General features: G+C 39.0%; 1 protein-coding gene across 1 annotated transcript in view; it reads right to left on the bottom strand.

Moving 5' to 3' along the window:
• megf10 (multiple EGF-like-domains 10) overlaps window positions 1-17,755 on the bottom strand; it is a 147,000-nt gene that overhangs the window by 67,142 nt on the left and 62,103 nt on the right. Inside the window, exon 7 of the mRNA XM_061876880.1 lies at window positions 16,069-16,189. Coding sequence (XP_061732864.1) covers window positions 16,069-16,189 — 121 coding nt within the window. The remainder of the gene's footprint in view (window positions 1-16,068; window positions 16,190-17,755) is intronic.

Below are 17,755 nucleotides of genomic sequence, written 5' to 3'. Positions count from 1 at the left end.
AAACCCAAAATTCTGCTAACACGTTCTGAACATATTAGCACCAAATTGGATCTGGAAATGATCATTCATGCGTTCATTTCATCTCGTATCGACGATTGAAATTTTCTTGTCACTCTTTTCAACAAGTCAACGCTAAAGAGACTCCAGACCAGGAGTCACCAACCTTTTTGAAACCAAGAACTACTTCTTGGCTACTGATTAATGCGAAGAGCTACCAGTTTGATACACACTTAAAAAAATTTGCCTGAAATAGCCAATTTGCTCAATTTACCTTTGATAAATAAATCTATATATATATATTAAAAAATTTGTATTTCTGTCTGTGATTCCATCGTAAGTTTTTTTTCCTTTTACGGAAAGTTTTTTGTAGAGAATAAATGATGAAAAAAACACTTAAATGAACGGTTTAAAAGAGGAGAAAACAGGAAAAAAATGAAAATCAAATTTTGAAACATAGTTTATCTTCAATTCCGACTCTTTAAAATTCAAAATTCAACCGAAAAAAAGAAGGGAAAAACTAGCTAACTCGAATCTTTCTGAAAAAATTAAAAAGTATAGTTTATGGAAGATCATTAGTAATTTTTCCTGATTAAGATTAATTTTAGAATTTTGATGACATGTTTTAAATAGGTTAAAATCCAATCTACATTTTGTTAGAATATATAACAAATTGGACCAAGTTATATTTCTAACAAAGACAAAAAATTATTTCTTCTAGATTTTCCGGAACAAAATTTTTGAAAGAAACTCAAAAGACTTTGAAATAAGATTTTAATTTGATTCTAAAGATTTTCTAGATTTGCCAGAATATTTTTTTTTAATTTTAATCATAATAATTTTGAAAAAATATTTCACAAATATTCTTTGTCGAAAAAACAGAAACTAAAATTAAGAATTAAATAAAAAATTATTTATTACTCTTTAAAATGAAAAAATACATTTACTTGAACATTGATTAAAATTGTCAGGAAAGAAGAGGAAGGAATTTAAAAGGTAAAAAGGTATATGTGTTTGAAAATCCTGTAATCATTTTTAAGGTTGTATTTTTTCTCTAAAATTGTCTTTCTGACAGTTATAAGAAACAAAGTAAAAAAATAAATGAATTTATTCAAACAAGTGAAGAAAAAGTCTTTAAAATATTTTCTTGGATTTTCAAATTCTACTTGAGTTTTGTCTCTCTTAGAATTAAAAATATCAAGCAAAGCGAGACCAGCTTGCTAGTAAATAAATAAAATAAAATAAATAGAGGGCAGCTCACTGTTAAGTGCTGCTATTTAAACTATTTTTAGAACAGGCCAGCGGGCTACTCATATGGTCCTTACGGGCTACCTGGTGCCCGCGGGCACCGCGTTGGTGACCCCTGCTCCAGACTGTACAAAATGCAGCTGCCAGACTCTTGATCGGTGCACCCAGAACAGCCCATATCATTATCCCTGTTTTATCCAGTCTTCATTGGCTTCCAGTTAAATTTCGCATTTAGTTTAAAATTTTAGTCCTGACATTCCGTGCATTGCATGGTGGGGCCCCTTAGTACATCACTGACTTGCTATGCCCCTACTCTTCAGGGCGCAACCTGCAGTCTTCAGGCCAGGGTCTTCTAAAGATCCCAAAACTCATTTAAAAACCCGTGGAGACCTGGCATTCCAGGCTATAGCTCCCAGACTCTGGAACAATTTGCACCAGTCCATCCGTGATCTTGACTGTGTTGACACTTTTAAAAAAACATTTGAAGATTTCTCTTTTTAGTAAAGCTTTTAGTCAATGCACTCAGTAAACGTTTGGGAACTGAGGAGACCAATTTTTGAAGCTTTTTAGATGGAATTCTTTCCCATTATTGCTTGATGTACAGCTTAAATTGTTCAACAGTGCAGGGTCTCCGTTTTTGTTTTTTAGACTTCATATTGGACCACATATTTTCAATAAGAGACAGGCCTGAACTACAGGCAGGCCAGTCTAGTACCCACACTCTTTTACTACGAAGCCACGCTGTTGTAACACATGGCTTGGCATTGTCTTGCTGAAATAAGCAGGGGCGTCCATGATAACGTTGCTTGGATGGCAACATATGTTGCTCCCAAAACCTGTACGTACTTTTCAACATTAATGGTGCCTTCACAGATGTGTAAGTTACCCATGCTTTGGGCACTAAAACACCCTCATACCACCGCAGATGCTGGCTTTTGAACTTTGCGCCTATAACAGTTTGGATGGTTCTTTTCCTCTTTGGTCCGAAGGTTTCAAATAGTTTCCAAAAACTATTTGGAATGTGGACTCGTCAGACCACACAACACTTTTCTACTTTGCATCAGTCCATCTCAGATGAGCTCGGGCCCAGTGAAGCCAGCGGCGTTTCTGGGTGTTGTTGATAAATGGCTTTGGCTTTGCATAGTAGAGTTTTAACTCGCATTTACAGATGTAACGACAAACTGTAGTTACTGAAAGTGGTTTTCTGAAGTGTTCCTGAGCCCTTGTGGTTATATACTTTACACACTGATGTCGCTTTTTAGTGCAGTACCACCTGAGGGATCGAAGGTCTATAATATCATTGCTTACGTGCAGTGATTTCTCCAGATTCTCTGAAACTTTTGATATTACGGAGAGTAGATGGTAAAATAAAAAAATTCCTTGCAATAAGTCGCTGAGAAATGTTTTTCTTAAACTGTTCGACAATTTGCTCACGCATTTGTTTACAAAGTGGTGACCCTTACCCCATCCTTGTTTGTGAATGACTGAGCATTTAGTGGAAGCTGCTTTTATACCCAATCATGGCACCCACATGTTCCCAATTAGCTTGTTTACCTGTGGGATGTTCCAAAGGTGTGTTTGATGAGCATTCCTCAACTTTGTCAGTGTTGTGCCACCTTTTTTGAAACATGTTGCAGGCATCAAATTCCTAATGAGCTAATATTTTCAAAACAATAAGGTTTTCCAGTTTCAACGTTAAATATCTTGTCTTTGCAGTCTATTCAATTGAATGTAGGTTGAAAAAGATTTGCAAATCAATGTATTTTGTTTTTTGTTTACGATTTAGACAATGTGCCAACTTCACTGGTTTTGAGGTATGTGCATGCATTTTGTGGATATATGAAAATGTACTTTTTCAACTTCAAACATTTTGATTTGAGTGGGCCCCTAAGTAGAGCCGGACCCGTTTGTGAGAGACGACAGAGGATTAATGACAGTGTTACTGTAAGTCCAGACCAAAGCCTGCTTAACTGAGTATACAGATTGGGAACAGGGAAATGTCTGTGTCTATCCAAACAACAGAAATAGACCTACCAACCACAAATGACGCATTGGATTGAGTTCAATATTTGTTTTTACCCTGTGATTTTCTTCCTCGAATTCCTGCCTTCTTTCTACTACTCACTTCCACTTTCCATTGCTGTCCAGTTATTTCTATTTTTATTTCTTAATTAATGATAATTTCTTATGGAGAAAAACATTTATATTTTGTGTTGCACATCACAGAACTATCATTATTTTTTGAGGTGTCTTGATACAACTTTTTTGCTTCCAGATATGAGTGCGATATTGAAGCCTTAGGTAATTGATATTAATCTTTTACGATACCAGCAGGAGTCATTGTACATACCTTTATTATTTTTGTAGTTTGGAATTTTAGAAAAGACCTGGTCAAGTGAAATTACCGAGATAACAATGGTAAGTATAACAAACAATAACCTTATGACAGACTTATGATCTGTTTTTTCAGTGTGTGAATGTGTGTGTGAAGGTGTGTGTGAATTGTCATGATCCGCTCCTCAGATCTTGGCATATTGTGGTTTTGGTTCTGTTTTGTATCTCGTCTTGTTATTTGACTTCCTTAGTTCCCAGTGGCACTTCCTGTTTAGTTCCGTTTCCATAGTTACCCATTTGTGTCACCTGCCTTGTTTTTCACACGCACCTGCTTTTTGATTATCCCTTCTATTTAAGCCTGCCCTTGTTTGCTATCCCATGTAACAGGTCACGTCGCTCTTCCCGCATTGTGGTAAAGACTATTCGTGTTCATTAGCTTCCACGCTATTCTTTTGTTTGCTTGTCCCTAGTTTACATGCTAGCGCTTTTTGTTCCTTCTAGCTCCTATGCTAGTTCGGTTGGTTTGTCTCTAGTGCCTTTGTGCCAGTATTTCAGTTATTAGTTTGTTTTTGTAGTTAGAAATAAATCACAATTCCTACCTTCACACTGTGTTCCATTCCGCTGCATCCACGAGAGAACAAAACCTCACCACGATGCCAGCTAAGCGTCACATGAATGGGTGAATGTGAAAATACTGTCAAAGCGCTTTGGGCTCCTTAAAAAGGGTAGGAAAGCGCAATAAAGTACAATCATTTACCATTTATTTAAATTTTAAGTAGAGTGGTAATTGTTTTTGGGACAAATAATTGATTCAGTTAAAATGATAAAGCAATAAGTTTAATTATTTTGACTGGTTTGTTACTGAATACTGCCTTGGAAACTTTGTATGTATACGTAACATGTAACTATAATTGATACTTGTTTAAAGTGACAAAGTGACAAATGTGACTGCAATATTGTTCAATTAAGGACACTTATTATGTACTGTGTGTCTAGCTTGTGTGCTATTGTGTGCTTAGCCGTGATGTATCCGCTAGCTCTTAGTAGTCTGGAGCCTACCATGTTTATCTCTTGTAAGTGCCTTGACTAAAATACAAGAATATACCAAAAGACCAGTGCTTATTGGAGGACATGTAGATGTTAACTGGCTGTCCAGCTTTACACCGTTAAGGACTGCTTGTATCGGAAATTTTAGATGCAAGCTGATATCATCAGAATCAGAATCAGATCAGAATCAGAATCAGAATAGTTTTTACTGCCACTGTTTGAAAACTGGTTCACAAACTAGGAATTTTTCTGGGTGCAATCATGCAACAAAAAAGACATAAAACACAGAATAGAATAAAATGAGCTGTAACTGAGCTATCGGATCTTGTAATTGCCACCACAATTATTGTCATCCAATAATTGTGTCATGACGTGTAGGTTTACGCAGTTTACTGCGAGTATTGTTCTCCCAGGACGCAAACGGACTATTCTGGATCAGGCGTGAAGGTAGGAACATATTTAATTGTTCCCTATCTATCGGTACAAACAAAAGGGCGCACAGGGCGAAGGCACAACTTAGCGTATGATACAAAAACTAACACATAGGCTGAAACTATGGACAGACAACAAAACAGAGCAAATACAGATTAGCGTGAACTAAGCATGAAAGGAGCAAATACAGAGTAATGTCGCCAGGCCGACTAACTGGCAAAAAAAAAGGCTTATTCATTAGTCTCTGCTTAGAGCAGGTGCGTGATCCAAACACGAGGCAGGTGGAACTAATGGGTCGTCATGGAAAGTAAAACAAACAAGGGTGCACAAAAAAAGGAACTAATGGAGTCTAAAATTAACAGAACATAACTAAACAAAACATGATCTAGCGCAGGGGTCGGCAACCTAAAATGTTGAAAGAGCCATATTGGACCAAAAATACAAAAACAAATATGTCTGGAGCCGCAAAAAAATAAAAGCCATATTATATACAGATAGTGTCATGAAATATAAATTGAATTAAGAGGACTTAAAGGAAACCAAACGAGCTCAAATATTGCTACAAATGAGGCACAATGACGCAATATGTACATTATAGCTAGCCAAAATAGCATGTTAGCATCGATTAGCCTGCAGTCATGCAGTGACCAAATATGTTTGATTAGCATTCCACACAATTCAATAACTTCAACAAAACTAACCTATGTGCATTCATGCACATTAAAAGTTTGGTGGACAAAATGAGACAGAAAAAAAGTGGCATAAAACACGTCTTAGAAAGTAGGAGAAAGTTATACATGTAAACAAACCATGGTGAGTTCATGGACCGCCAAAATTAGTAGGACAAAATGGCGCTTGCCAAATACTCCAATCAGTGAAGCATGTTTAATAAAAACAGTGTTCTTTATAACAATTAGGGAGGTTTGTGTCATGCTTGTTCTCCGACAGAAACTATATTAAAACAAAAAATATATTTTTTATATCTTTTCCCCTCGTCTTTTTCCATTTTTCATACATTTTTGAAAAAGCTCCAGAGAGCCACTAGGGCGGCGCTTTGATTGATTGATTGATTGAAACTTGTATTAGTAGATTGCACAGTTCAGTACATATTGCGTACAATTGACCACTAAATGGTAAGACCCGAATACGTTTTTCAACTTGTTTAAGTCGGGGTCCACATTAATCAATTCATAGAGAGCCGAATGCGGCTCTAGAGCCGTGGGTTGCCGACCCCCGATAATGACAAATTGTTGTTTTAGCTTAGTTTAGACACACAAAGCTCAAGTGTGTGTTGTTAGCTAATGTTAGCTAGATAAATAGCTATCCTAGGTTAACAGCACACACAGCTCATGCATGTGTTACGTACAACGAAGTTCATGTTGTCACGTCCTAAAAGCCGATAGGGGGTGGGATGTAATGCTTGAAAACACATTGGTCAGTGAGCGCCCTCTAGGCATCTGGGTAAAGGTGACAAAAATCCCCTTTGCGGAAAGAAGTGTGAAAAAGAATGAGGGAAACTATTGCTAAGTATAAAATTCAACCTGAAATTTTTAAATGAAAGAAACACCTGTACTAAATGTGTTCACTATATGTCACAATAGCAATTATTTGCATCTTTGTAGCTCAGACCTGGGCAAATTAAGGCCCGGGGGTCACATGCGGCCCGTTGAACTTTTCAATCTGGCCCGCCAGACATACCCAAATAATTTTTTTAGGTCTTTAAGATGGAAATTGTCTCTGCCATTAGGATGTGCAGTGATGTTTTCTAATGACAGTAAGTCTTGAACTATAAAAAGTATTTCAATGGTTGGAATCTGCGCTTTTGCATGATATACTAGTTACTATGGAAATATAATGAGTTACTGTGGTAATATAATTAGTTACTATGGTAATATAATTAGTTACTATGGTAATCTAATTAGATTAGTGTGGGCGGGAAAAATTTCCATCGACACGGAAGGAGATTTTCACAACAAAGTTCTAAAGCTTAGTGATATATAAAATAGAATAGAAAGTACTTTATTGATCCCTGGGAGGAATTCAGCAAATATCAGATATATCAGATCGTAGGTGGGGTTATTGTGTACTCTTCGCGTTCAAATTTCACTGTTTGTTGCATTTTTGTTGCGTTTCACTTGATTGTAAAACATGTCGATCAAAAGGGGGTGTGACATTCATATTTTTTCAATATTCAGGGTTTTATCGTTAATAGAAAAAATTAAAAATTTCATTCCGTTTTTTAAGGCGGTCTGTCAAAACGTTTTTAGCATTCAATCAGACATTATTGTGAGGTTTTGTATTAGTGTTCCTAAAAATTGTCTTGTTTGGCTATGTTCTGTTGACCTTTGGACTCTTTAAGTTCCTGTTTTTTCCACTACCTTGTCTGGTTTCCTTGGTTACTCATTGTGTCCACCTGTCTCTGATTAGTGCTCGGCGGCTCACCTGCTTTCCGAACATTAATCGGAGGCAGTATTTAAGCTCGTCTTTGCCAGTCAGTCGGCCTGGCGTCATTGTGTTCTTTTCATCCTCTGTCCATGCTAGTTTTTTTCATGCCAAAGTCCATGCTGCTCTTGTCATACCATGGTAAGTGTTGTTTGTTTTATGTTCATAGTCTGTTCGTGTTAGTTTCGTTCCTTAGCCAAGTTGTGCCTCCGCTGTGAGCGCTTTTTGTTTGTACTTTTTTTTTTGTTAAAATTAAATCATGTTTTTACCTAAACGACATGTCCCGAGTTGTCCGTCTGCCTTCCTGGGAGAACGACCCCGCAGCAAGCTGCAACCCCCCCATCATAACAAAAATAGATATACCGGCCCCCAGACACATTTTTTTCTCTAAATGTGGCCCTCCGAGTCAAAAATTGCCCAGGCCTGTTGTAGATGATGCTACAAATGTACAAAATAAACCACATGTTAGTACATCAGTTGAGAAAAATGCATACTGTAATTTGATTTTGATGTAATTTTTTTTATATTGATAGACTGAAAAATTAACAACAATGAGTTGAACATTATCACATAAATTATTCAGAAAATATAAACAACGTGTGAAGCTTGTGCGGCATAGCGATGCCGGATTTGTTCCTTCATGGATGCGTTGGGCAAGAACACAGCTTGAGGTAAGAAATAAGTATTTATTTAACTCAACACAGGCTAAGAACAAAAACACTGGTGCTAACAGAAAGGCAAACAAATGGCGCTAGCATGCAAGCTAGGAATATGAACAGAAAAACTAAACTTGGCACAAAGGCACAAAAAGGGAAAACAAAATGATTAGCATGAAAGCTAGGAATGAAATAAACCGCAGCGCGAGAGGCAGCGAGTAATAGTATGAAACACAAGACATCAACTGTTGCATGAGAGCAAATTAGAGTCCGAGAATGAATGACGAAAAGGGGCGAGCTTAAATAAGGCAGGTGATAACAAGAAACAGGTGTGCGTAGAAAGCAAGGGGCAGGTGAAATAATAAGCTACCATGGTGACAGAATAAACAGGAAGTCCAAACAACAGAATGTAATTCAGAAAGGAACTATTGCAAACATTGGCAGACTATAATACACAAATGGAACCGGATATCGGATCACAACACAACGACAAATAATAACCGCAACAGGTAGTTGTAAAAAAAACAACATTATGATTTGTACAATTTCAGAATGTGCTTGTTCAATTTTTAAACAAAGAAAACAATCTGAATTTGTCTTTATTTCAAAGTTATCGTGCCGTGATTTCATCAATCTACTCCCATTTGGGAGTAGATTTTTCTCCTTGTGGCCCCCGATCTAAATGAGTTTGACAACCCTGCCTTAAAGGCCTACTGAAATGAGATTTTCTTATTTAAACGGGGATATCAGGTCCATTCTATGTGTCATACTTGATCATTTCGCAATATTGCCATATTTTTGCTGAAAGAATTTAGTAGAGGACATCCACGATAAAGTTCGCAACTTTCAGTGCTAAGAGAAATAAAAGCCCTGCCTCTACCGGAAGTCGCAGACGATGACGTCACAAGTGTGGGGGCTCCTCACATATTCACATTGATTTTAATGGGAGCCTCCAACAAAAAGTGCTATTCGGACCAAGAAAAAGACAATTTCCCCATTAATTTGAGTGAGGATGAAAGATTCGTGTTTGAGGATGTTGATAGCGACGGACTGGAGAAAAAAAAAACATGATTGCATTGGGATGCATTCTGATGTTTTTAGACACATTTACTAGGATACTTCTGGGAAACTTCTTATCTTTCTATTGTGTTGCTAGTGTTTTAGTGAGTTTAATATTACCTGATAGTCGGAGGGGTGTGTCCACGGGTGTCTCGACGCCAATGTCTCAGGGGACTCGACGGCAGCTATGAACGGCACAAGCTCAGCTTTTCTCTGGTAAGAAGCGACTTTTTAACCACAATTTTCTCACCGAAACCTGCTGGTTGACATTCCGTCGGGATTCATGTTCGCTTGACCGCGCTCTGATCCATAGTAAAGTTTCACCTCCAGGAATTTTGAACAAGGAAATCACCGTGTGTTTGTGTGGCTAAAGGCCAAAGCTTCCCAACTCCATCTTTCTACTTTGACTTCTCCAATATTATTTGAACAAATTGCAAAAGATTCAGCAACACAGATGTCCAAAATACTGTGTAATTATGCGGTTAAAGCAGACGACTTTAAGCTGTGTGTTGATGTAGCGCTCATACTTCCTAAAAACCTGTGATGTCCTGCGTACACGTTATCATTACACGACATTTTCAAGACGAAACACATCGGGAAATTTAAAATTGTAATTTAGTAAACTAAAAAGGCCGTATTGGCATGTGTTGCAATGTTAATATTTCATCATTGATATATAAACTATCAGACTGCGTGGTGGGTGGTAGTGGGTTTCAGTAGGCCTTTAAAGAAACATATCCAATGCTGGGTATGGTGAATGAACTATATTGTTTTTAAACAGGTTCAGCTCACTCGTCCTAGCTGTTCATTCCCAGTTCGGCTCAACACCTGGCGGCACTGTCACAATCATTACTGCTTTCACTCCACTCCTACATTACGAGCGGCCTGGACGATGACCCTTACACCCTCTTCATCACCCCACATGACAGCGTCAGCTGACCAGGTGAGGAGACAGCTGGGAGAGTTCAATAAAAACAAAGCTGCAGAAACTGATTATTCAGCTGCCTGGACCCTCTGCAATTTGATGAGCAGTGCAGTGCTGGTGTGGATGATGACGTCATTTATACCTCACACACAGCATGTGCTTAAAGGGGACACATGTTATGCAAAATCAACCATTCTTACCTGCTTTTGTGTCATGTGAAAAAGTCCCAAAAATGTTAAATTAAGCCATGGAGGCATTGCAGCAATATTTATAAAACAATCTTGCCTTCTTTCATACTTCCACCAAATGAGCCATCTGGTAAATACCCAATTTGTGAAGTTTTTTCCATTTGTGATGTCAGCGGATATCTCTATAGAACAGGCTTGGGCAATTATTTGGACTCGGGAGCCAAATTTTGAGAAAAAAATGTGTCGGGGGCCGGTTTATCTATTTTTAGGAAAACTAATACAAAACCTCACAATAAAGTCTGATTGAATGCTAAAAAAAGTAATGACAGACCGCCTTAAAAACGGAACGGAATTTAAATTTTTTCTATGAACGATAAAACCTTGAATATTGAGAATATATGAACATCACACCCGCTCTCAATCGACATATTTTACAATCAAGCCAAATGCAACAAAAATGCAACAAACTCGGCGAAATATGAACGTGAAGGGTAAAAAAACAAAACACATCCACAATCTGGTATATGTGATATATCACTAAGCTTTAGAACTTTCTTGTAAAAATCAACTTCCACACACCCACATTTCAGGCTGGCCACTCTGGAAACCCTCTGTGGAAACGCTCCCCATCCACGCTGCTTGGTGCCTCGTCTGACCTGCTGTGACGTAGATTACAATGGTAACTACTAGGGGTGTACGGTATACGAGTATTAGTATAGTACCGCGATACTAATGAATTATATTCGGTACCATACCGCCTCTGAAAAGTACCGGTCCGCCACACGCTAAGATTTTTTGTTGAAATAAAGCCAACAATACAATTTTTTGTAGTACCCTTTATTTAGAAAAGTATCAAAATAATATTGGTATCAGGACATCACTAGTTACCAAAATATCATGCAAAAGCGCAGATTCCAACCATTGAAATATGTTGTATAGTTCAAGACTTATGGTCATTAGAAAACATCACTGCACATCATAATGCCAGCTACACTTTCCATCTTAAAGATCTAAAAGAAATATTTGGGAATATCCAGCGGGCCAGATTGAAAAGCTTAATGGGCCGCATGTTGACTTAATTTGCCCAGGTCTGCTATCTATGGTAGAAATTTATTGGAAGTGCTTTGCGCAAGTCCGCCATTACAGTCTGAATTTTTAGTCAATATGTACCTTCTTAGGCAGCACGGTGGCACAGGGGTTAGTGCATGTGCCTCACAATACGAAGGTCCTGAGTAGTTTTGAGTTCAATCCCGGGCTCGGGATCTTTCTGTGTGGAGTTTGCATGTTCTCCCCGTGAATGCGTGGGTTCCCTCCGGGTACTCCGGCTTCCTCCCACCGCCAAAAAACATGCACCTGGGGATAGGTTGATTGGCAACACTAAATTGACCCTAGTATGTGAATGTTGTCTGTCTATCTGTGTTGGCCCTGCGATGAGGTGGCGACTTGTCCAGGGTTTACACCGTCTTCTGCCCGAATGCAGCTGAGATAGGCTCCAGCACCCCCTATGACCCCAAAAGAGACAAGCGGTAGAGAATGGATAGATGGATGTTCCTTTTTCTACTCTGTCCTTTTGTTGTGGGGCAGACTGGCTCATATGTGCAAATGAATGCTCCGCTGTTGCCATTTCTAATACAAAGTGGCGGACAGTTCAAACGTACATCCGTCAGTGGACTCGCTATGGATGCACTAAAATTGATACCCAAATTTGTGGTATTACCCAAAACATATATACAGCATCCAAACAACAAGAGAGTAAGTGATTATTAACAGAAGTGTAACCAGAACATGTTAATAGAAAAGGTAAGCAGATATTAACAGTAAATGAACAAGTAGATTAATCATTCATTTTTAACCACTTGTACTTAATAATTTTGACAAAAAACTAGAATGATAAGTAACACAATATATTACTGCATACGTCAGCAATTAAATTAGGAGCCTTTGTTTGCTTACTTACTACTAAAAGACAAGTTGTCTAGTATGTTCACTATTTTATTTAAGGACAAACTTGCAATAAGAAACATATGTTCAATGTCCCGTAAGATGTTTTGTTAAAATTAAGCAAATAATGTAAATGTTTGTGGTCCCCTTTATTTAAAAAAGAATCAAAAGGTACCAAAAAGTATTGTAATGCATTTTGGTACAGGTACCAAAATATTGGTATCGAGACAACACTACGTCCAATAACAAATCACCATTCGGGTTTACAACCGGGCAGCCGATCGTGGAGGGTGTGTCAGTCGATCGCCAGCCGGGCTTTAAAAAAATAGTTCTAAAAATTTGCGATCATCAATCTTCCCTAAGACGTCACTTGATTGACATTCACGACACCCGAGGGTCTTCTAAGATGACGCCGGCTGCTGCGAGCTCATTACTAAGAAACAAAAACCGACAGGAAGGGGAGACACATTTTTTTTATTTCAACAGACTCTCGCACCGTACCTGCCGTCAAAACTCTAAAGACCGACTGCACAGTTCCTGTCTTCACAATAAAAGCGCTGCCTCATCCTGCCTGCACTAATAAAATAGGAGTCTCAGAAAGCTGGCAAGCTATGGAGTTTGCCGCCAATGTATTTCCTGTAAATTGTACAAAAACGAGTATGGAAGCTGGACAAATAAAATGCCAAATACCAACCACTTTCATGTGGTATTGGACAGAAAGGAGGACTTGTTTTTCTCCTCCAATCAAAAATGTGGACATTATAAGCACTACTGTCTGATTCCAATCAATGCAAGTCATCAGAATCAGGTAATACAGCAACTTATATTCTTGTCTTCATGAAAGAAAGGAATCTATATGTGTTAAACATGCTTTTACTCTGCATCAAGCGTTGGAATTGGCGGTTAATGTCAGAGTTTGTTTGTGACGAACCCCAAGATGCCGAGATGGAAGCAGCCATGGAGTGAGAAAACATGGTTTTAATATAAATCAGTAAGACAAAAACCAGCAAAGGGTACAAACAAAAAGCGCGCACGTGGGCGGATAAAAAGAAAAAGGCCTAGCGTGGAAGCTAGCAGGTATCTAGCAAGAAACAGAAGTCGTACTATTAATATCAAAACAAACTTGGAAGCAGGGAACAAAAGACAATAAGCTACAAACCACTATCAAATATAGCTTACCGCAATGCTGCATAGACAAGATATGATACGACACGACAGGTAGCAACAACATCAATAAGACAACAATCCAGCACTGACTGGAGGAACAAAGCAGGTAAATAGGAGCTGGCTGATTGACATCAGGTGTGGCCAGGTGCCAATCAGCCACAGCTGAGGGGAAACAAAGCACTCAGGGAGACAAACAGGAAGCTGAACCGAAATAAGAATGCTGACAGGAACTAAGGACATGATATACTAAACACACAGAGGAGAAACTAAAACACAAACAAGCTGTCAGTGGCAAGCCTGACAGTTAAATCACCAAAAATGATTCCCGGACGTGGCCACAGCTGCTGCTCACTGCTCTCCTCACCTCCCAGGGGGTGAGGGTGATTGGTCAAATGCAGAGGATAATCTCACCACACCGAGCGTGTGTGTGACAATCACTGGTACTTTGTATTATCATTAAACACTTTTAACTTGTTCACAAAAAGGTTTCTTTCATAAATAGATACATATAAATTATATATATGATAGATAGATAGATAGATAGATAGATAGATAGATAGATAGATAGATAGATAGATAGATAGATAGATAGATAGATAGATAGATAGATAGATAGATAGATAGATAGAACTTTATTGATTCCTTCAGAAGAGTTCCCTCAGGAAAATTAAAAGTAGATCCCCTCGACTTGGTCAATTGAAAAGTAGCTCCCCTGCAGAAAAAGTGTGGGCACCCCTGTCCTAGGATCAGACCGACCAAGTTCCCTGCTTTCGACTGCTGCCAGGCTCACTTTGCACCCGACCCCTACGCAATCCTCCTCAGCCCCCTATTTGAAGTTGTTGACATAAAAAATGGTGACACTAACATGACAATAACGAAACAGATTACATCTTCTTTTTTGTCAATCCCTGATTGCCAAATGGCTCACAATCTTGCCTTTTTGTTGTGATCCGCCGCCCGGATCATATATGGTTTTGGTTTTTGAGTCCTTTTGTGTTTTGTCAATTGTTTTGGACTGTTCCTGTTCTTAGTTTTTGCACTACCTGTTTTATCTTGTTTCCATGGTTTCTCATATGTCCCACCTGCTCTTGTTTGTTAGGCACACCTGTGTTCTGATTATTGTTTCTGTATTAAAGCCTGCCTTATCCCTTTGTTCGGTCTTGGTGTGTTGTTTGCCTCACGCAACTTTCACGTCGGTTTTTCGTCTATGCTTGTGCTAAGTTTCGTCTTAGCTTCGCGTGCGCTCAGCACGTTACTGTTGGACTTCTGGACTCCCTGCTAAATTAGCGTTAGCTTCCTGTGCGAAGGCACGCACTTTCTTTTGCCGTTTTGCACCGGTGTTCTTTTATTTTGTGTTAAATCAAGTCTTAACTGCAACTCCTGCCTGTCTTGGTCCAAACTGCATCTTGGCGTGACACTACACGCATCACAATGTGCCACCAACGTGACACTTTTGTTGCAGAGGATGAGGAGCCAATCCTCAGCCAGGACATATGAGCTCAACATTAAATTAAATCACAATGGGAGTTAAAAAAAAAAATACTGTGTACAAATAATAAATTACTTTAAAAAAGTGTATATTAAAGTTCAAGTTAAAGTACCACTGATAGTCTCTCACACACACAATAAGAGTGTAAAAATCACCCTCTGGATTTGACCCATCCCCTTGTTCTACCCCCTGTGAGGTGAGGGGAGCAGTGAGCAGCAGCGGTGGCCACGCTCAAGAATCATTTTTGGAATTTAACCCCCAATTTCAACCCTTGATTCTGAGTGCCAAGTAGGGAGGCAATGGGTTCCATTTGTATACTCTTTGGTATGACTCGGCCGGGGTTTGAACTCACGACCTACACATCACAGGGCGCACACTCTAACCACAAGGCCACTGAGCAGGCTTAATTGTATTTACTCGTTACTTTATCAAAAAAAGTATAACGGAATTACTTTTTAATTCATTACTAGGGAAAGTAATTAATGCCTTACCAAAAAAAATTAAAATATTTGGCATATGCAGTTGAGCGACGTTTCCTATGAGAACACAGTGTGTGTGCTTTTAAAAGGTAGGGCCTGTTGCCTAGGTAACGTGTGATGTCATCTAGCCATTCAACAGACCTGTGTTTGTTAGCTTTCGCGGTTAACAGCGGCCAGTTCTTTTGAATCTATTTACTCCATTGTGTTACCCCTGGTTAATAAAGAGATGAAATTTAATCCGATGGCTGTCATTTCTTCTTGTAAACAAACGGTGTATTGTTTGGATGGCAAGTTTGTCACTTCAAACATTGATTCATTGTTCGTTATTCCCACCGTGTACAAGTGCGTAGGTTGTTGTCCGCTGTATCCCAGTGTGATGGTTCCTCTTTCTATTTGATATCAAGTTCATTTTAGTGTGGTGCCCTTTGTTGCGTTCACTGGTGAAAATATATTCCCTGCCTTGAATTTGCTGAACTTATGACGCTGTCACAAGTAGCGTGCCAGGTTACATCGGCATTGTAATGGACCTAAAAGTAATTAATTAGATTACTCATTACCAGTAAAAGTAACAACGTAACTAACACCGTTAGTATGTACCGCCAATATTATGAACACTGGTTATGGAGACGTACACAACTCGTTAAATGTGACAATGTGTGTATACCATCCATCCTGCTGGACACGAGCACTCTCCGGTCACGTGATGACAAACTCCGCCATTCTGACACGGGCACCTTTCTTCACACTGCTGTCCATGTTTACCTGGCGGGCACAGGTCCTCACAACTGAGGACAAACACGGCATCGTCATGTTAGAATGAATGCATTCATGTATAGACTATGTACGCTTAAACAAGTTGAAAAACTTACTCGGGTGCTAGCATTTAGTGGTTAATTGTACGGAATATGTACTGTACTGTGCAATCTACTAATAAAAAAATTAATCAATCGATCAATCAAAGGTATGTGAATGCCCACAATTCAGCTATCATACATCTCATATGACATACTCTGGTTTGAACTTCTCTTAGCTTTGCTAGGCTTTTTGTTACTATCGATGTATTATCCGTCATTTGCCGAATACAAATTAGGTTATTATACAAATTTGGCAGACGATAAAGATTTTAACCCTGTCGTCATATCGTGATAATGCAAGCTGAAGACACGGTCTAGCTTGGTTCCTCAAATTTGACAGCGACAAGCAAACTACTGCATCTTCAAAACAACTTAGCTCACCCGCTAGTGCAGGGGTCGGCAACCCGTGGCTCTGGAGCCGCATGTGGCTCTTCAGCGCCGCCCTAGTGGCTCTCTGGAGCTTTTTCAAAAATATATGAAAAATAGAAATAATGAGGGGGAAAAAAAATACTTTTTGTTTTAATACGGTTTCTGTAGGACAGGGGTCGGGAACCTTTTTGGCAGAGAGAGCCAAGAAGCCAAATATTTTAAAATGTATTTCTGTAAGAGCCATGTAATATTTTTTTTAACACTGAACACAACTAAACGCCTGCATTTTTAAGTAAGACCAACATTTCTAGAGTATAATAAGTAAATAAATAAATAAATACAATTGTTATTCTGAAGCTAACTGTGGAGGGGCGTGGCCTAGGGGCCTGCAGCGAAGCAGGGTGTTGCCAGGATCAGCCTCGAAATCAGCGACAGGTGCGTAGATGGACCACCTGGGCCTTGTTATCTAATCACCTGTCGCTATGTTATAAGCAGCAGCCAGGAGGAGAGACGGGGTTGGGGCTGGAGCCAGAATGCGAGCGAGAACAAAAGAGAAAAAGACAATTGCTGGAAAGCAACTGAGAGACTTATTGAAAAATAAAACAATATTGTAACCCTGAAACAGGCTCTCATGTCGGTGCTTGGTGGTCTGAAGAATCCCCAGGAGGGCAAGCCCCACACTAACCAATAATAAATAAATAACTTTTTACCATTAACGCAACTTCTTGAACAGGTGTGGTAGAAAACGGATGGATGGATTAAAAAAGCATGAGAATGTTTTATATTTTGAACATTATTTTTAACACTGATTACAAGTGGAATTATTCATTACTTATCGTGTCAAGCAATGTCAGCTCAGATTTACCTGAGAGCCAGATGCGGTCATCAAAAAAAGCCACATCTGGCTCTCGAGCCATAGGTTCCCTATCCCTGCTGTAGGAGGACAAACATAACACAAATCTCCCTAATTGCTATAAAGCGGACCTGAGTGACGTGTCGACAGTCTGTTTTCACGTCCGCATTCCCACAGTATAAAGCGCGTGTCTGCCCAATGACGTTATAACTGTAGAATGATCGAGGGTGAGTTCTTGGTTTCTTATGTGGGTTTATTGTTAGGCAGTTTCATTA

The sequence above is a fragment of the Nerophis ophidion genome, linkage group LG17, assembly GCF_033978795.1.
Source record: "Nerophis ophidion isolate RoL-2023_Sa linkage group LG17, RoL_Noph_v1.0, whole genome shotgun sequence".
Lineage (NCBI taxonomy): Eukaryota > Metazoa > Chordata > Actinopteri > Syngnathiformes > Syngnathidae > Nerophis > Nerophis ophidion.
This window is presented reverse-complemented; position numbering and strand designations above follow the sequence as displayed.